Consider the following 19,209-nt stretch of genomic DNA (forward strand, 5'->3'; position numbering starts at 1 on the left):
GAATTGTAAAACCGAGTAGTGTGCTGATATGTGGTGGTGGCAGTTTTATTCATATATCATCCAAAGATGCAATGAAGAGTGCAAACAGTGAAGGTCTCTAAATGCATTCTGAACCCACTGTATAATAGAATACATTTTCTCTTATTTCTATTCTTTGTTTTCCACTATTTTCTCTGTTGGGCCTCTCAGAAAAGCTCTGATTCCTCTCCTCCCACACAGTGTTCTCTCTACAGCATCAGCCCTCCCTCCCTGTTTGCTCTGCTCACCTCTTCTGGCTGTCATGCATGGACAGCCTGCCATTGCTGCTGTGCAGTGTAGGTCAAAAGACAGATTTATGTAAGTTGGAATAACAGGATCTCTGCATGTGTTTTAGAAATGCAGCATGAGCTATGCTCTTTTCTGAGTATGCTGAGAGACAGACAGTGGTGCTAGCCTATACCAGCCCCTACAGATCGCTTCCTTGTGCATTGTGCCTTCAGTTTGCTGTCTGTCATCACACCAACAATGGTTAACTGTGTGACCCCTTTTGTCTCAAGGCAATGGCCCATGCGTGTGTGCAGACAGATAAGAGGCGCAACTGACTTACACACACACACACACACAAATGTAACACAATGCATGGCTTTTTCTGAGGTGCTTTAAGGCGCTGTGAGAAATGAGTTTCAAAGGCTTCGGTAACATTTCCCGAACATGAATGAACTTCATTTGCCACCTTCGCTTTTTTCTTTGTACCTTCATAGTGTCAGATCGGATTTTTCCAACAGAATGGAGTTTTTTCTTTTGCTTTTGAAAGCGAACGTTGAAACACTTCTGGAAACAAATGAGACGTCATAATAACAATGCGGCAGTATCGGCCGCATGCCGGGAATTCACCTAATTCAGTGAAAAATGATTAAGCCTATTGACAACCCACTTGAAACTTTTGCAAGTGCGTTGAAATTCTATGACTGGCCATGTTGATGTAATGGATTGAATGTCGCAGATTGTTCTGCCTTTGCTTTGTGAGGAGTGATTATGACTGAGTATCTGAACCAGAAACACATCTGAGAAATGAAATGTGCTGAGACTACAAACTGTGCCCCATGGTTAAAGGTGCAATATATGTGATTTTGAACATAAACATGATATTGATAATGCAGGGGAAAAAATATTTATTATAAAAAGACATAGTGGAGTACTGGTGTCCTTCTCACCCTCTGTGTGCGCCGTAAATCAAGAATCTCGGTTACAAGTTTTGGCAGCCAGTTCAGCCGTATGTGTATTAGTGGGTATGAGTCCCTCCCTTTGAAACTGTTGGCCCTCCCTGTGCTTGTAGACAGACTGCAAATAGCCTCCTACACTGAACTGGAAAAGCAGAAATGTAGTCCTTCAGGTGCTATCCCAAAAAACAAGAATTTACCAAGGTATTAATGAGCTTGCTGGCTAGCTTTTTTAACACTTGTAGAAATGCACTGTCTTTTATTTATGATTTTTTTTTTTTTTTTTTTTTTTTTTTTTACTGCTTGTTTGTGCTCTGTGACTCACTGCAAACACCTTAAAATATATAACAGCATGTCGATCCACCGCTCTACAAAGGATATGGGATGGTATTGGTTGTGGATCTCTGCTACTGCAGTTATATAGCATTTGGCTGCTGATGAAGTCCGACAGCCATTTTCCTGATTTAGTGTCCAGAAAGACGCTTGTTAGTTCACCTGGTGGTGGTAAGTACGTGGTGTACAATGAGTTTATCAGAACTTTAATGATAAAACTGGCTACCAACAGGGGCTGATGAAAACAGTAAGACGGAACCATAAAGTAAAGAGAATGAAGTCAAACAGCTCCACAGAGCTTCCAACACTATGAGTGACCAGTTTACATTACACAGAGGAATTTGATGCGGTGACAATATCAAAAATATTAACACTGATAGAAGAACAACAAAGCGATGCAAGATTCACAGTTAAGACAATACTGTGTTGATGCACAAAAAACCCACACCATCCATACATTCTGAAGTGCTGTGATATAATTCTTCAACAATCATGTGTGTCATGTGTACAGGCAGCCTAACATTACAGTGAAGTTTTGACAGTCTGTCACAAACACTATAGTTCTACTGCATGAAGTATGTTAAATTATTATTAAATTGATGAAAGCATCATTGAACCAGTCAAAGAATCCCTTAAATTCATCAGCTTAGAATGTTCATATGATTTTGGTAAACATGGACGGACTGCGGCTTGGACATTCTTACATATTTATGTCGCCCTGTCTACAGTCACTCTGTGTCCTGTCCTGTACGTTGTAGCCATTCAGCCGCAGCTCAAAACTCCAACAACTTACAATCAATGAGCAGGTAGTGGTCAGATGTGTGGTCCAAGGTCACTTTGACAGGATAGATCATAGATGTAAATCACAGGTACATTATCTTGAATGTGCTGCCCTCCAACAAAAAAATAATGTCACCTTTATAAGACAAGACAGGTTTTGGTATGTTGTAGGCTTACAGTCCCCGTAATTTTTACTTAAAAAATACACCGACCAGCCACAACATTAGAACCACTGGCTGGTGGAGTCAATTAGCTTGATCATGTTACAACACAAGAGAAACGCTGAGTTAAGGGATTCATGTCGATGTCAGTTTGACATGTACCGCTTACCTAAAGGTTAGATGTTATTCCACAGCAGGAACTGCAACAGGCACACGGTGGTGAGAATGTCTACAGCCCCATAATTGATGTTTCAATAGAAACAAAGACGATCAGTAGTTACTGGACGTTCTATGAGCACGTACGAAATTGAACAACAGACGGATTGTTATGTCAGCCTAAATGGTGAAATTTATATGGCAATGTTACAGAGGAGTAGATTGCTATTTGATAAGCTTATCGAGGTTCAGCCCACTCTGAAATGGCCTGCAAGATCCTGCAGTGGACTACAAGTTATTGATGCAGATCAAGTGCACTGTCCCAATAGCAATGGCACTTTGCAATGTAGCAGCATCCCCAAGTAAACAGTGCACCCCGACACACTGCAAAAACTGTTCATGAGCAGCTAAAGGAACACAGCAAAGAGCCCAAGATGTTTAACTGACCTCCAAATTCCCCAGATCCCAATGTGACGGAGCATCGACTACATGAACAAACCTGATCCCACAACAAGCAGAGCGCACAGGATCTATTGCCCCCAGAGGATCTGTGTCCATGGCATGATTGGCTACTCCACAATATTAGGCAGGTGGTTTAATGTTGTGACTGATCAGTTTAGACACACAGACTTTGCTCCCACTACAGCTTAATTGTACTGAGTTGCAGGCTGTTAAAATAATGAGAGATAAAAATCTGTGCTTATCATTTATCTGAACTGCCACACTTGTCTGTGTTCTCCATGCTTTTGTGTTGGTGCCCTGTATACAAACACTACTTCAGGCAAACTGCCACCACAATTTTGGCATTGGTCCTATGTGAATGGAGTAAGACATACTGAACATTAAATGCTGATTACATGGAGAAAAAAAATAATTTGGATACTTTAAGCTGCATTGTGAGCACTGCCGCATAATAATCAATTTTTCAGTGTGTTACTCTTGAATTTCCACATTTTTACTCTGTGAAATTTGACTGCCTTCGCCTAATATCTGTACCGAGCAGATATTACAGATTCAACTCATTTTCTCTCAAACACAGTCTAATCAGTTTGTGATCAAGCTCAATCATGTAAGTTATGAATCTTGTTTTAATCATATTTCTTTTAATATTAGGCCATAAAGCCTGTTTTAATTTAGTCGAGGCAGGGCTCAAAATACACAGCTTTAGTGTGGTTGCATCTCATATGAGGTTAGCCAGACTGGAGGTAGTCTCTCTGCGAGCCTGGCGGTCCATGTGTCCTGAAACGGTGAAGACATTCAAAACTCGGTCTACCAACCTTCGTCCATGCCTTGTCCTCTCTAGCAGGACCACCACAACAGAGTATATCCCAACACCCACAACCGCAGCCCCCCCTCCAGCCAGCAAAACCACTCCAGAGATGTACATGTCATTGAGGGCTTGGCCTGGTTTAGGCATATGGTTCGCCAGGGCCAAGCGAAGCAGAACCCCTCCACAGATCAACAGTGACAGTCCGGTAATCAAAACCACTAGCAGGTCAGACAAACCACCACTCTTTAGCATGTCAATCCGCCGTCGACTTCGAACACAGTTCATGTCCTGCACAGCCGAGCTGAGCAGTTGTTTGAGCAGCACTCCGAGGGCGAGCAGGCACAAGGCTGTTCCTGCACCCAACCGCCATTCGCTCGAGACACTGGTGGTAGTGGAAAGAAGGCCGACACCACCCAGTCCACAGCCCAAGATCAGAAACACGGCGACACAGTAGCAGAGTAGAGATTTCCCAGGATCTCTGAACCACCATAGCTCCACTTGCTCCTCCAGGATGTTGTGCTGAATCTGAGCTGGGTCTGCCGGACCGCTTAGACCCGGATCATGGCCTCTGGTTCCCCTCAAGGGGGGAACGTCGTCCAGTTCTGGCATCCTGCTGGCACTCCCAGCCTGCTGAATAAGGATGCCACCACCGAAGAGAAAAAGTTCACCTGATACCCTTAGTCCTTCTTTGATCCTCCAATGATTACCACAAGTCTGTCACGACTGGCAGAAGGTTACAAAAAAATTGAAGGATTTGCTCAGTCTGTTATCCTGAAAATCTCAGATGGGACTAGAGTTGGTGGCAAATCTACAGAAGAAGCAAATGGAATTCACCAAATGTCTGAAAACACTTGAGATCAGTATGTTGTACTTTTGTCCACACTGCTCTGTATAGATCAGTTCCAGAAAGTCAATTCAAGTTCTTGCACCTGAATCCTTATAGCTTGCACAAACTTTGTCCTTACTGCATCAATATTAAAGATCCCAACAGTCACAGAATGTCCAGTTTGGTTTTGCAGTGTAGTCTCAGTCACCTGGAAGATAAGACAGATGTGTTCATTAGTGCAGGTTTATTTGCTCATGGGTGTCGTCTCTGCAATTCCATCAGAGGACTGTGGTTAACTACTATATGACTTGCTGGCACATAAATTCTGCTCCTTACCAGCCATTAAATCATAGCACAGAACTAGATGCAGGGCTCCTACATCAGCTCTCCTCCCAAGGCTTAACTAGCTAGTTTGAGTTGTGTCTTGCTGATTTCAGTTACATCAAGTTAAACAGAGACTTGTTCTATACAAGAATTAAAATGTGGACCCTTTTTGTTCTCAGCTTTTCAGGCTGTCTGAACAAACGGTGCAGTCTAGATGTCTGTTTGCTTTGTGCACCTTGAAGGATCTGAGCTGAACAGGCTGAGTTAAAGAATAACTTCACAACAGCTAAAAATCCCTCTTCAAGCAAGTTCTACGCTTGCTATGCACCAACAAGGTTTTTTTTCTGATCCCTTATTCTTTGAAGGTGGGTTTGACCTGAGATGTAACAGACTGTGAAGCAAAACAGGTCAATGAGACAGTGTCATTCCACTTGGTGTGAAGTAGATTTTTTAAATTCAAAAGTTTGTGTAACTTTGCAATATGCGGCGGATAAAAATCAGCTGAATTAAAGATGGGCGCACACACACATTGTCACACACAGTTTCTCTGAACAAACCAAACTTGCAGTTTTGACTATGTAAAAAACTTAGTGTGCTGACGGCGGCAACCTTTGCTATCTCTCGTTATCACTATGGTAATGAGTTGCCACTACAGAGGTGGCTGGATAAAAGAAGCATCAGCTGTCGATAGAATAAACAATTCCCATCCACACAGTCACGCACAAAATCAAACAGCTAATGCACAAATGTAAATTTTCTTTCTTTTATCCTTCCAAACACACGCCCACGCTAGCTGACTCGATGAATCCTCCCAGCCCTTTGAGTCCAGTAAATTTTCTCTCTCATGTGTGTGTACTGTCTACACTGTACCATTACATGTTTTAGCACGTCAGGTGAATGTTCATTATGTGTGACTTATTGTGTTCAATTCACCCACGTCTTTTCCTTACCTCAGCATATCTGATCTCTGTGCTGTACTTTGTAACCTCATCACATCCCCATAACGCAATGATGTAAACACGGAGCATGCACACGCACGTACACACACAAACAAACGTCCTCAAGGTTATGGCTGTCGACAGCTTGTCTTTAAAAACCTGTCAGCGGCTTTATTTGTATCAAAGTCAGCAGTGCACGGCACAAGCCCACGCGCCCCCAACACAAGCTGACAGCAGTTACAGCTCGTCCTCACCGGCCGTGGGTTTTTGCTAACACACAAAATGCTCTAAAATAAATTCAAAATCTATCACTCTGAGCAAGTGATACATGATCTTGCATTCAATTTTGAGATTTTTTTTATTTTTATTTACTGCACTGGAATCCATTTAACAGAAACTAATACCTGATTTTTTTTAAGCCAGTTGTTCAGAAAAAACTTTAAATGCAACATCACATTTCTTATTAGTGTGGACAGGCATTGTCTTGTACGGAGGCAGAGCAATAACACGGTGACACGAGGAGATATGAGGTGCATACACAAGGTGTGAAATGAGGAGTGAGGTAATTACAGCAGAGGAGGAGGGTGTTTATTGGCAACATGCTGCTCTGGAAGCTTTTCACATCCTGTATCTGATGGAGCATTGTGACAGAGCACGTGCCTGTGTGTGCGTTTTTGCATGAGTGAACGGTTGTAAATGAGGGGTTAAGGGTGCAGACTGAAAATAAAAACATGCCTGTTAGCATGTTTTCACTCATGTCGCACCTGTGTATGTTTCACACAGAAACACAGCGATGAAAGTGCATTTTTAATGTGTGTGTGCGTGTGTGCTTATGCGCATGTTTGTCGACTCACTAATTAATCCCCGTCGGTTTGAGCTCATTGACAGGTGGGGACACTGAAATAACAGAAATTGAGGTGTGTGTGTGACTGTTTTTTATTTTTGGTGTCTGAACCAAAGGTGTTAATGTGAGAAAAACATTACATGTGAGGCTGCTGCACCGTCTACAGCTTTGTTGTTTAGTTTTTGAAACTATCTCTTTGATTCAGTCAGTAAGTGGAAACATTACTCTCTGTTTCATTGAATAGCCACTGGTAACGCGAAGGAGGGAAACAACCAGGTGATAGAGCGAGAGGCAATGGCACGCAGCAGAGATCATAAGATGAAATCGAACCTTTAACGACACGAGTATATCTCACTTCATGTTGTTTCTTCCAGCCTGATACCCAGAGACGTACACAAAGAGACAGAACTGCTGGACTGTGTCTGTCTTTCCTCTTTTATCACTTACATGACCTCTAAACTCTTGTCATATCAGCCGTGTCATACTGGCCTCATAAATATCTCCACAAAAGCACTGACTCACTGCTTCACTCTCCACTGGCCTCCTTTTAAGTTATAGAAAGCAGGAAGAAAGGCACAAACAATTTACACAACACGAGTCAGTTTTTCCGAGGACCAAAGTGCTCTTCTCGTCTGGAGTTACAGTCACTGAGGGCTCAGATATACTGTGTGATTTTTGACTATCTGGGTCAAAAGTAAAAAAAAAAAATCAAGAATGCAGGGATGCACAAAATTCCAAAGAAAACAAACAAAAAACCTTTGCATTATTTTGTTTTTTTGCAATATACACTACTGTTCAAAAGTGTGGGGTCACCCTGGAAATTTCCAAGAAAACTCACACTTTTGTTCATGTGCTAGCATAATTGCACAAGGGTTTTCTAATCATCAATGAGCCTTTTAACACCATTAGCTAACACAATGTAGCATTAGAACACAGGAGTGATGGTTGCTGGAAATGTTCCTCTGTACCCCTATGTAGATACTGCATTAAAAATCAGACTTTTGAACGGTAGTGTGTTCACCGAGACAATTGGTTAGCACCGTCACCTTGCAGCAAGAAGATCCCTGTTTTGCCTTCCCGGGATCTTTCTGCATGGAGTTTGCATGTTCTCCCTGTGCATGCATGGGCTTCTGTGGGTACTCCAGCTTCCTCCCTCAGTCCAAAAAAAATGCTCAGGTTAATTGGTGACTGGCTGCACAGTGGAGTAGTGGTTAGCACTTTCGCCTTGCAGCAAGAAGATCCCTGATTCAAATCCCGGGGTGGGCTTGGGATCTTTCTGCATGGAGAAACATCCAAAATACCTTTTTTGTGTTGCTTTTGGATGACACTCATATCTGGCTTTGCAGAGTTGTGTGGTGCTGATTAAATCATCAAACAAACTAGTTGTGTTGACACGTGCGGTACCGGTAACTGCAAGACACTGCTGAAAATGTGCCTGTTTTGGTCAACATGGTTGCTGCTCTGTAGTTGAAATATTTCCATATGACTGACTACAGCTACATGATGTTGGCCAAAAATGATAATCGTGGCTATTTTGATCAATACTGAGGTCACAATTACTGTTCACAACAATTCAGTGATTTTACAAATAAAACAACATTACTCCACTTGCACATTTAAATAAACAGAACACTGCTTTCACTTCTGTATTGTGTGCTCAGAAAAACTTCTAGTTTCCACTGTGTTATATGAAATTATATGAAACAGACTTCTCCTATAGCTTGTCACTGAAAATGAGAACTGTGCAAATTTTCTTAATTTATCAAGCAATAAAAAGTGTCGATGTCGTCCAGCCCAAAAAGAAGCCTGGCTTTGCACTATAATCGTGGTCCTTGAATCTGATATGCTCTGACACAGATTGCGAAAAAGAAAAATTATTCAAAAACAATTACTTGATTTCTGTTGTCCAATATATATAAAAAGCTAGGAATAAAACATTTCAGTGGTTTTACACCTCTGCACTAAAACCTTCAGTACATTATGTCTTACAATGAATCTTCACACTATAGCTGTCAGTTTTCACACTCCCACAATACCGTGCATATTCATAAAATATAGATCAGATGTACTACTGTATCTGACTGTAAAAACAAACGAGTCAACAAACGGCATTTCTGACAGTCCCATTTATCTCTTCATTTAGATCCCAACTTCTGCTATGAACCGTGAATGTAGCTGTTAACTCACTCATCAAAAATGGATGATTATATCAGCATATTCCACTGTCTGAGGTACCTCACAGAAGCTATAGAAAGCGGCACTTGTGATCATTATCGCAATTTATTTGAAGACACAATCCTAAATGACTTTCTTTTTAAGTGACAGGAATAATAAGTGTGCCGTGGACGCTCAGCCCTGCAGTAAAGACTGAAATGACTGAAAGCGGGCTGACACTAACAGTCCAAACGTTCTCTGTTATGCTAATGCACCAAAAGTAATGATGAAAAATCCCAAAGACACTGTAATTGTAAACCTCGGACAGACAGTATCATTCTCTGTCTCTTTCGCTGTGTCTGCCTGCTCTAAGTTTTCAGCCTGCAAGGTCACCAGAGGAGCTGTGCTTGAGAGTAAAAAACAGTATACTGCACTCCAATTACCTGGGAAGCTTTGGGACTCCGGTATTCCCCCCTCTGTTATGTTGGCCAGCTGAATTCATTTCACCGACCATTAGTGCCCCATTTTATTGTTGATGCGTGGTTCTGTTAAAATTGGTTGTCTGGCATTATATGCTAATCAGAGTGTCGATCAGCAGAGGAGGTCTGAAGACGGCAACAGCAACATCCAAGGAAAGAGGAGTTGGCAAAATCTTGCTTGTTGTCAAAAATGCAGGGCCTCAGGTGAGATGTTTAGTCAGGAGAATGAAACAGCAAATGCTCCAACACAAAGTGGATGTCTGGGTGTTCAGCAAAAGTGAGATGCAACTTGTGGCAGACAAAGTCATATGTGTACATCCAAGGGAGCTTTGACATGTATTTCCTTCTCGCTGTCAGAGAAAAATTTCCACTTCTGTTTTATTCTATTATTATATAGATGGCAAAACAGAATGGAAAAAAAGTGGACTGCTTGGATTTGAAAGTACAAAAAGGGAATAGTCTTGCCAGCCAATTGCAGCTGTTATTAATTCATTTGGATCTCGGAGGCTAAAGAGAAGAAGATGCGCAGGGCTCAGGATGAAACTTCAGCAGTGCTTTAGACTGAGGCTTTCCTTCAGAATTTGTGGTTTCCCGATTCCTTCAAATATTTAGAATTTTGTCAGTGTTCACATCTCGGTTCCAAACAAATACCGAAACAAGATATCTCTGCCAAATGATCAAAGCAAAAATATGTCAGGCACAACTTAAGGGGAAAAAACACGAGGTCCTTCCGCTCCTGTTGCTGAATTTCCTGCTGTGCGCGTTTTTACTCAAGTGCCTCGGGTCGGGCTAAAGGGGAGTCCGTTGGAGTTCAGGCGATGTGTTGCCGTAGTGACAAAGCAATACTCTCCTTCCTCTCTCCCCCTTCGCACTCACACCCACCCCCTCTCCTCTAGTCAGGCGTTGATTCTCTTGGCGTCCCCGCGGGCGAGGAGAGGGGTCAGGGTTGGCTCCATCTGTCTATGTGATGGGCATCGGTGCCAAGCGCCACGGGGGCTGGAGGGAGAGGAAAGAAGGCTTGTGCGGAGTGGGAGGGTAACGGATGTTTCCGAGCTGTCATCTGGGAACGGGGCAAACGTTGAGGTTGAAGCTAGGGCTGGGAACTGGGAAGGGGCTCAGGGATGTGGGATAGGGATTATGGGGTGGGAAGAGAAGGGGTTGAGGATGGACGGAAAGGCTCGCGGCTACGGATAGTGCTGAGGTTTCAGTGTTCCTCTCGGTGTAGCAAATGTAGCTGGCAAAGAGAAATGATGCTGAATAGGTCTTTATGCAGACAAGCTGGATCTTTCTTTCTTCTACAGTCACAATGGACAGCCGAGGCACTCTGGGAGCCTCTCTCTGTCCGGAAACAGAGAGGAGACAATGGCCAAGTCAGTGTCACTGTCCTCGCTCTGTCAGGGATCACAAGGGAAAACCTAAGACAGAAGGAGAGAAAGAAAAGACTTTCAGATCAGCTGCACAAACTGTACTGTAACCTCGCCCCTGTGGCTCACCTTAGAGGGCTTACATATTTATTCCTCCCCCGCTCTGAAGGCAAATTTCACTCATTTAAAGTGGAGATGTGCGCTAATCATCCTGATTTACAAGCTTAATTAAAATGAGCCACTGACACATTATGAAGGGAGGGGAAGCACAGATGAGCCCTTCAACAGGAATCATTAAGACGTTGCAGCCGTGGACGTTTTCTCACAAACTAGTGATTTCTTTTTAGCCACACAGGTGTCTCTAGAGACGTTAACATTGATGGCAACTTTGGTTCAGACTACTACTTCTACCACTTCTGTAATTTCAGTTTTGACACTACAATTGGGCGGAACTTTTTAGTTTTTGTTGAAAAGTCTCAACAACTATTGGATAGATTGATGTAATTTTAGTTCTGGTATTCACGTACCCCTCGGGAGTTTTGGTGATTTCTTAAATTTTCATCAACATTTGATTAAAGGTTCACTTCACTTATCACCAAATACCTGTAAATTAATGAAATTCCCATCAGCCCCAGCTGCACTTTGGTGCACATTAGCTACAAACGTTGTATTTACATCAGTATCTTAGCAACCTAATGTTCCATTTATCAGCCTCACTGAGGTGCCAGTGTGGCTGGAGACTCTAATTCTTACGGGTTATTGGTATTGCAGACTACGAACACATCCCTCCCCTTTCACTTGGCCCTCTCAGGTGGTTTAATTCCTACCTTCCCGAGCGAGCTAATTTCTCAGCTTATGGCACGATATCACCCTGACCGGCACGACCAGCCAAGACCTTCCCTCGCCCCCCCGCGACACCTTTTCCACACACAAACACCCTCATCTCCATCTGTTTCCCCTCCTACCTCTCCTTATCTTGCCAGCTTTACACTCCTCTCCTGCCTTTCTTCCACCTCGCTCATCTCCCTCTCTGTCTCACCACCCCAGCTCTTTTATGTGGCTACTTCTTATCTCTTCTGTCTGCTGTCTGCTCTGGTGTTTTGGTGTTGCAGAGAGAGGGAGAGAGAGAGAGAGAGAGAGAGAGGTGTGCATAGGGTAGAGGTTTTGGGGGAGGGATTACTCGTCTTCGCCACAGATCCCCCTCTGGATCCAGGTAAAAGGCTGCCTGACTCAAAGCCCCCGTGGCATAATGCATACATATACACAGCACCCTGCACCTGCTTTCATGCTGCATACATTGCCTTCTCCGTAAAAATTCCGGTGTCATCACCCTCCTCATTCCTTCATGTATTTACTTCCCATCACGCGAGCATTGTTAATCCGCAACACAAACACATGTTAACAATCACAGCTCAGATATTCCAAGCACATTTGCAAAAAAAAAAAGGCCAAATTTGTTATCTAATAGGGCATATGGCATTTCCCTCTTTTTAAATAGAGCTTCCTCCCTCTCAGTGGTGGCACACACTGCTGTTGACAAAAATGTAGCCCAGCCTAGTTCAGCTCTGCACAGCCTGTGGACTCCATTCAGCCACTTGTGTACAACAGGAGCCAAATGGAGATCTTAAATGCTGAGCGCATTTCAAAATGGCTTGAATATTTCTGCTTCCGTCAAACTGTCTCCATTAGCAAAGAAGAGAGCAGAGACACCCTCTTTTCAAAGTTGGAGGATATTAACTGAATGGCATGCATAATGATGAAGCTGTGTAATAACGCCGCCGGTCCCTGAAGTTGAGAAGTTAGTGTTGATTAAAAAAAAAAAAAAAAAAAGGGAAAAACCTCTGGCCGGCAGTTTGCCTTCCCTTGTTGTGCACAGCTGCAATATTAAAACGCTAATCAAATCACCAATTAACATGCTGGTCTCCTTCTGCTTCACTCCTGCTGACGACGAGAAAGAGGCTACCTTTTTCTTTTTTCCTCTTGTCTTTGTTTTTGTAACCCTGCTCCCCTACTCTTGTGGGTTTAGAGGTGATACTCAGCATATTCTAATTTGATATCGGCTGTCTGGTGATAATGATTGTAATGAATGGGATGGCTGGCTCAGTGTCTGGCTGTCTCTCTCATTCGCTGAGCAACTTAACTGATGTTTCACTACTATAAGAGCATCGTATCTTACGGTGAAGCTTTCTAGCCTCGAAATTTTGTATCTGTAGACATTCGTGTTTCCACAGGATGATGACGACGACGATCCTCTGACTTTCCCCGCTTGTGCCACCATGATATTTGTCGCTTCACATATAGAGACAAATATACAATCTTCACAGACTGCATATGAAAGACGGATGTAGTCACCATGATGTCACCCAATGGTTTGTGGACTACAGTTTTAAAGCCAAGACTTTTGAATTTGCCCTTTGCATCTTGATGAGAGCTAGAGGAGAGTACGCCTGCCCACACATTAGCGACTTGTCAACAACAAGGTAACCACGCAATAAAACACACCCTGCTTTATAGTCTGTTTTTTTCCGAATGGGACCATAAATCATAAAATAAACACAATACTTCATTGCATGGGATCAGAAACTAGCGATTGAGACCGTAAAGTCTTAAGGACAATGTTTATTGAGGCAGTAAAACAAGTCAGAAATTATAATTTTCTGATAAACTTTTATGCGATTGGACTTTTTTTTGCAACCACAAGAGGTGCCTCCTGCTGACTGTTAGAGAGAATGCAGGTTTAAGGAATATTTCTTCATTGGCTTCACTTTTTCAGCTCGGAGGCTTAGCCTGTCTAATATATACAGTCTTTAGAAACAACTCTGAAAACACTTATTGAACTGATTGTCTTGAGATTTTGTCGGCTGCAGACATCCATGCCCACTTAGGAAAATGTTTGTAACACCTTAGAGAAGCAGTTTGATGTTTATTTGCTTTCTTGCTATGAGAATAAAAGGCTGACACTCATATTTAAATTGTAACTTTAAACCAAGAACCAGCAATTGGCTATTTTTTCTGAAAGATAAAGGTAGCAAATTCCTTACACCAGTGCATTAGTAAAAATTTACAGATCGGCATATCATTTTGTCTTTCCTTTTTTTAGGTTGCCATGTATTGCATTATTATCTTGTTCAACTTCCTGGAGGCTGTGTGCTTGCCTAGCAAATAGTAGTAGCATAATATAACCTCACATCAGTGTGCGGCTGTTGTCTGTGAGTCTTGTGATGAAAAATCATGTATAAAGCAGCTTAAAGTTATGATTTGAGATGAGTACAAAAAAATGGGAACTACTTTTTTTTTTTATGAGCACAATCAGGAAATGTGATCTTTTACCAACTCCACCCGTACTGACCTGAATTGATTATGCTTATTAGTGGGTGAGTGGGTGTTATGCCCAGGGACAGAGTAGGACGTGATCATTACAGCTGCTTGATGTACAAAAAAGAAGTTAACAGAGTCAAACGACATGTTTGATTGTGTGTATCTGCTGACTGAAAAAAAAAACAAACAAACAGGAAAAAAAACGCCTGTCGAGAGTATTTAAGATTCTGGCATACTCTCTTCTCCACTGTGTGTCCATGTCTCACACATACACACACACACACCTATATACAGCTCCCATAATTCCAGCAGCCTGCACGGTCATCCACAGATTCAATCACAGGCTCACTTCGTTTCTCCCCTTCTGCTCTTACATCCTGCGCTCTGTGTTGACTTCAGGCTCTTTCCTAACGAGGTCTATCACATGTTGTTTTCAGCCTCACTTGCTTTTAAGTGTTAGATCTCATCCTAAAAGATCCTTCAAGTGTTTTTGGTACAGTGAGAGCGATAGCGTGCAGCCTGCTCCAGATGCACTGTCATGATTCATCTCTGGTCTTTAGCTTGTAGTTACAGCAGATCTATATGAGCAAAGCTGCACAATGGGGTCATGCCTGGACAGCGCATTGATCTGTTCCACTCGCAATAACTTGAATACAGCTCCAACAACACTTCCTTTGTATGTGGTTTATGGATTTTCCACATTGCAGCAAATCCCTTATCTCTGAGTATATGACAGTAGCCCTATGAATTGATGATCTACAGAATATCTGAGGCCTTCGCTGTCGTCGTCCGCACAACGGGACATCCCGCTGGTGCAAAGGTTAGGGTGTGATACAATGTCAACACATCTCAGTTCCTTGTTTTAAATGGAGGCAAAATAGACAAATCATTCTTCCTGGGGCGCACACAAACAAATAGTGAAAAAACAGGCACCAATATTGAAATTAATAGACAGTCATTTCTTCTAGCAAATTCAATTCATAATGAATAGGCGTCTTTGTGTGATATTATCGCTTCTGAAGGCAGTCTAATGTATCACTTTGACTTCATATTCAGTCACACATAAGGACGTTACACAGCATGGGCTCAGTGAACAAATTGTGGCTTTTGTCTTTGAAAAAGCTATTAATATTTATTGTGGCTGAGTTTTGCAGTACAAACAACTGAGGCTGCCTTTCATTATAGCAGTTAGGATGACTTAGATCACAAGTGTGACAGGTTCCTATTAAAGAAATAAACACTTTGCTACTGTTTAAAGATTAAAACATGGAGGCAAAAGCCAAAAGGGTTTAAGGGAGATTTAAGACAAACATAGATATTGAGAAGTGGGGCATTTGATAATAAGAATCATTAGGCTATAATAAATCATGTAAAATAGTCTATAAAGTTTGGTTGTCTATACATTTACTGGGCTACCTGTAAGTTACCAGGTAACTTAAAGGTAACCATAATTTGATGATTTAATAAATCAGTGTGTATTGTTGTTGTTGTTTTCAGTTGGGAATAAGAAGACATGGATGATTTAGCACTTTCAAGTGTTCACATATAGGAAATATTTGATGAAAAAGTTGGAATAGAGCAACTCCAGTGTGTGGATCGTGTTTATCAGCAGCCAGTCTTACCTGTGCGCTCAGCCGCTCACTGGAGGTCTGTCATTCCGCACCGAGCTGCTCCGTGGTCTTAATCCCAGCGTATGTCCGCGATCACAAAGTCTCTCAGCCGGTGTGTCGGTTCATACCCTCACCCTCCGTTTCAGATCAGCTTGGTCCGGAGTGATGAGCTCCTCCTGCAGCCTCCGCTCTCTCTGCAGCTCCGCCGGTCTCTGAGCCGCTCCGCCGGACGGACTTCCCCCGTTTAATGCAGGTGTGGCCGAGCACGGCGGCAGGGGACGCTGATGGGAGGGGACAGAGAGGCGGCGAGCCGACCTCCGCACCGCCCCGGGTCTCCGTGGGGAGTCCAGCACCTGACACACGCGCGCGCGCGCGCGCGCGCACACACACACACACACACACACACACACACACACACACACACACACACACACACACACACACACACACACGTCTGAGATCTGATAAATGAAAGCCTCTCTGGACATCAGAGCTGAAGGTGCTTACTTTGACAGCAGTAGTGGTTTAACCCATCCACTCCAATGGCTGATCAATAGGCTGATCAATAACGACCGCAGTCATTAATAACAGATTTATGTAATATTAATACAGTCATCATCGATTAACAATAGGATCAGAACATGCAGTGACCTTAAAGTTTTTCTGCCACATATCGCTTAAAGGAACACTGTCATTACAATGCCCCTTTAGCTGAGCCTCTGTCGGTCATATTGGGTTTCATAGTTTTGTCAACTGTATTTGTGATATATGTGAAAGGGAATCTTGTCAGTTAATCTTTCATTTTTTGTTTATTCAAGCCTTATGTTGGGGTTCAAAGTCATTCCTACTAAAAGAAGATATTTTAAAGATGGATGGATGGATAGATGGATAGATAGATGGATAGATAGATAGAGTTGTGGTCACAAGTTTACATGTCCTTGAACATAATGTCATGGCTCTCTTGAGTTTCCAGTTATTTCTACAACTCTGATTTTCCCCTGATAGAGTGATTGGTACAGATACTTCTTTGTCACAAAAACATTCATGAAGTTTGGTTCTTTTATGACTCTATTATGGGTTAACAGAAAAAGTGACCAAATCGCTGGGTACAGCAATGCTAATATTTGGTTACATGTCCCTTGGCCATTTTCACTTCAATTAGGTGCAGCCATCCATAAGCTTCTGGCAAGCTTCTGGTTGAATCTTTGACCACTCCTCTTGACAGAATTGGTGCTGTTCAGTTAAATATACTTTTTGACATTTTACCAAAGCACGATTCAAGTATCATCCAGAGCAACTGGATTGACTGACACCCTGAAGTAATAGTAATTTTTCCTTCCATCCACTTTCTAGTTCTTGTCAGAGCTGACATAAACCCCCTGAACAATTTACTGTCTATCACAAGCTGAAACACATTCAGATCTGTAGGAAATATGAATAGTTTAGTTTGGACCTTCAGGCATTCACAGACATCCAGTGGTATCATTGTATTATTTTAACTTCTGCCGCCTCATCTGTTCATATTCCTACAATAACTGTGGGGTCCTCTGTATCACTGGTCATGACATTTTGAGACTTTTATGTTCCTCTACCATTTATGAGTTATAGGAACATGATGCTGTTATTCCTCTTCTGATCAAATTCTTCCGCATCAGCTTCATCCCTACTACAATATAATGTTTAAGGCAACACACTACTAACAGCGTTGTTTTTCATGCATTGGCTAATTTTGACATTTTGGGATACCATTCTTTTACAAAAACATGCAAAATAACAAAATACACATTTAGAAGTTTGTTTCACTGCATTTTGTCTCTTTTTGTGTGAAGCATGTCTATAAAGGTTGTTTTTTTTCAAAATAAATTTTTCTCATAATCTGAGCCAGAAATCTCTACTTCAGTATTATGTAAACCAAACTTTCCAGATATATTTTTGTATCTATATTCTGAAGGTTTATACTGTAGGGTTTGGTAATATATCGTTCACAGCCTGATATACAGAACATTTTATTCCTAAAACATAGATTTTTTTCTGGCAGTATTTTCTGGTTGATGGAGGGATATACACAGATATCCAAATCCAGTTTGTAAAAACCTGTGGCACGAATATGTCAACAAAATGAAACAAACTGAGGCTGGCTTTACCTACTGTTCAGATAGCTGTCCTGGAAATTCATTGCACGCTGTAAAGTGTATTCATACCACAACAAAACTCCAGAAGAACAGAGAAATAAGCATGTTTGCATGGTTGTGAACAGCATGCATTCGTTAACATCACATAGTATTATGGCATTATATCAACTCAGGCCTCCTCATCTGTTGATTGTTCAGAGTCTGGATCATGTTCAGCCCTTCAGCAGGTTTCCTTCTTGCAGCACAGCCTTCCAGCCCTTCTTCTTCTTCTTCAGGTTCGATATTTTCATCCTCTTCGGGGCCACGATCCAAAATTAGATCAAGTACTTCATTCACAGTTACTTATTGTGGTGCTACCACAGAATGGCATGTGCAGACAGAGAAGTTTTATTTATAGACCAAAGCCACAGGAGCTGATTAGTGGAGTTGTGTGGGATGGATACAATATTGTGAATGTGAGAGTGTGAATGTGGGAGTGTAGCTGGATGCAAGAACTCTGTTAGCTTCTTTTTTGTACATCACACGTGTCTGAACACTAATTTCTGATAGCAGTACTCAGTATGACTATGACTTCTTTGTCAATTGTTCCTGCTAATAAATAGGCTACCTGCGACATAACACATTGATCATAGCATCTCTGACACAAAGGCTGTTATTGATTGATTTTATTTGGCTCTGCCAGGAGAGTACCTCACATCCATTTAGCTCTTCTGTAGCCTCATGATATACCGTAATTGGGGTAATGCAAAGGTAGCATTTTATTGCTCCAGTGGAAAGAAAAATCCCTTTGAAGTCAGATTTAGAGGTGTTTAATTCCTAAAATGAAAGTGGGAAGAGCAAGACACAACCTTCTTCACTGTCATTTGTGCTCAGATGGAATGAGCACAGCATGCTGTGATGTATTGAAGAGCCCCTTCAATGAAAATTATACCATGTTAACATTTCCATATGGGGGGTTTTTATGAGCATGAAGACACATCATGACTGAAAAAGCAGCCACTGTCAGGGCTGAGTATTTCCACCGTGTAACTGCAGTGTTACCAGTGTTCGCTTGCTTCCTCAAGGAGTTCAAGTATCTCGGGATCTTGTTCGCGAGTGATGGGAAAATGGAGCAAGAGATGGACAGGCGGATTGGTGCGGCATCAGCAGTAATGCGGGCGTTGTACCAAACCGTCGTGGTGAAGAGGGAGCTGAGCCGTAAAGCGAAGCTCTCGATTTACCAGTCCATCTATGTTCCAACCCTGACCTATGGTCATGAGCTTTGGGTAGTGACCGAAAGAACAAGATCGCGGATACAAGCGGCCGAAATGAGCTTCCTCCA

At 42.3% G+C, this 19,209-nt stretch overlaps 1 protein-coding gene across 1 annotated transcript; it reads right to left on the reverse strand.

The window, feature by feature from the left end:
* Positions 1-1,134: 1,134 nt before the first annotated feature.
* On the reverse strand, positions 1,135-16,089 carry LOC110953318 (transmembrane protein 125). The gene is made up of 3 exons (XM_022197262.2): positions 15,769-16,089; positions 9,429-10,879; positions 1,135-4,933 (listed from the first exon to the last, which is right to left on the reverse strand). The coding sequence occupies exon 3, from the start codon at positions 4,506-4,508 to the stop codon at positions 3,810-3,812; it is 699 nt and encodes a 232-aa protein (XP_022052954.1). The 5' UTR covers positions 4,509-4,933; positions 9,429-10,879; positions 15,769-16,089; the 3' UTR covers positions 1,135-3,809.
* Positions 16,090-19,209: the final 3,120 nt, after the last annotated feature.

This window comes from Acanthochromis polyacanthus, chromosome 4 (assembly GCF_021347895.1).
Source record: "Acanthochromis polyacanthus isolate Apoly-LR-REF ecotype Palm Island chromosome 4, KAUST_Apoly_ChrSc, whole genome shotgun sequence".
Classification (NCBI taxonomy): Eukaryota; Metazoa; Chordata; class Actinopteri; family Pomacentridae; genus Acanthochromis; species Acanthochromis polyacanthus.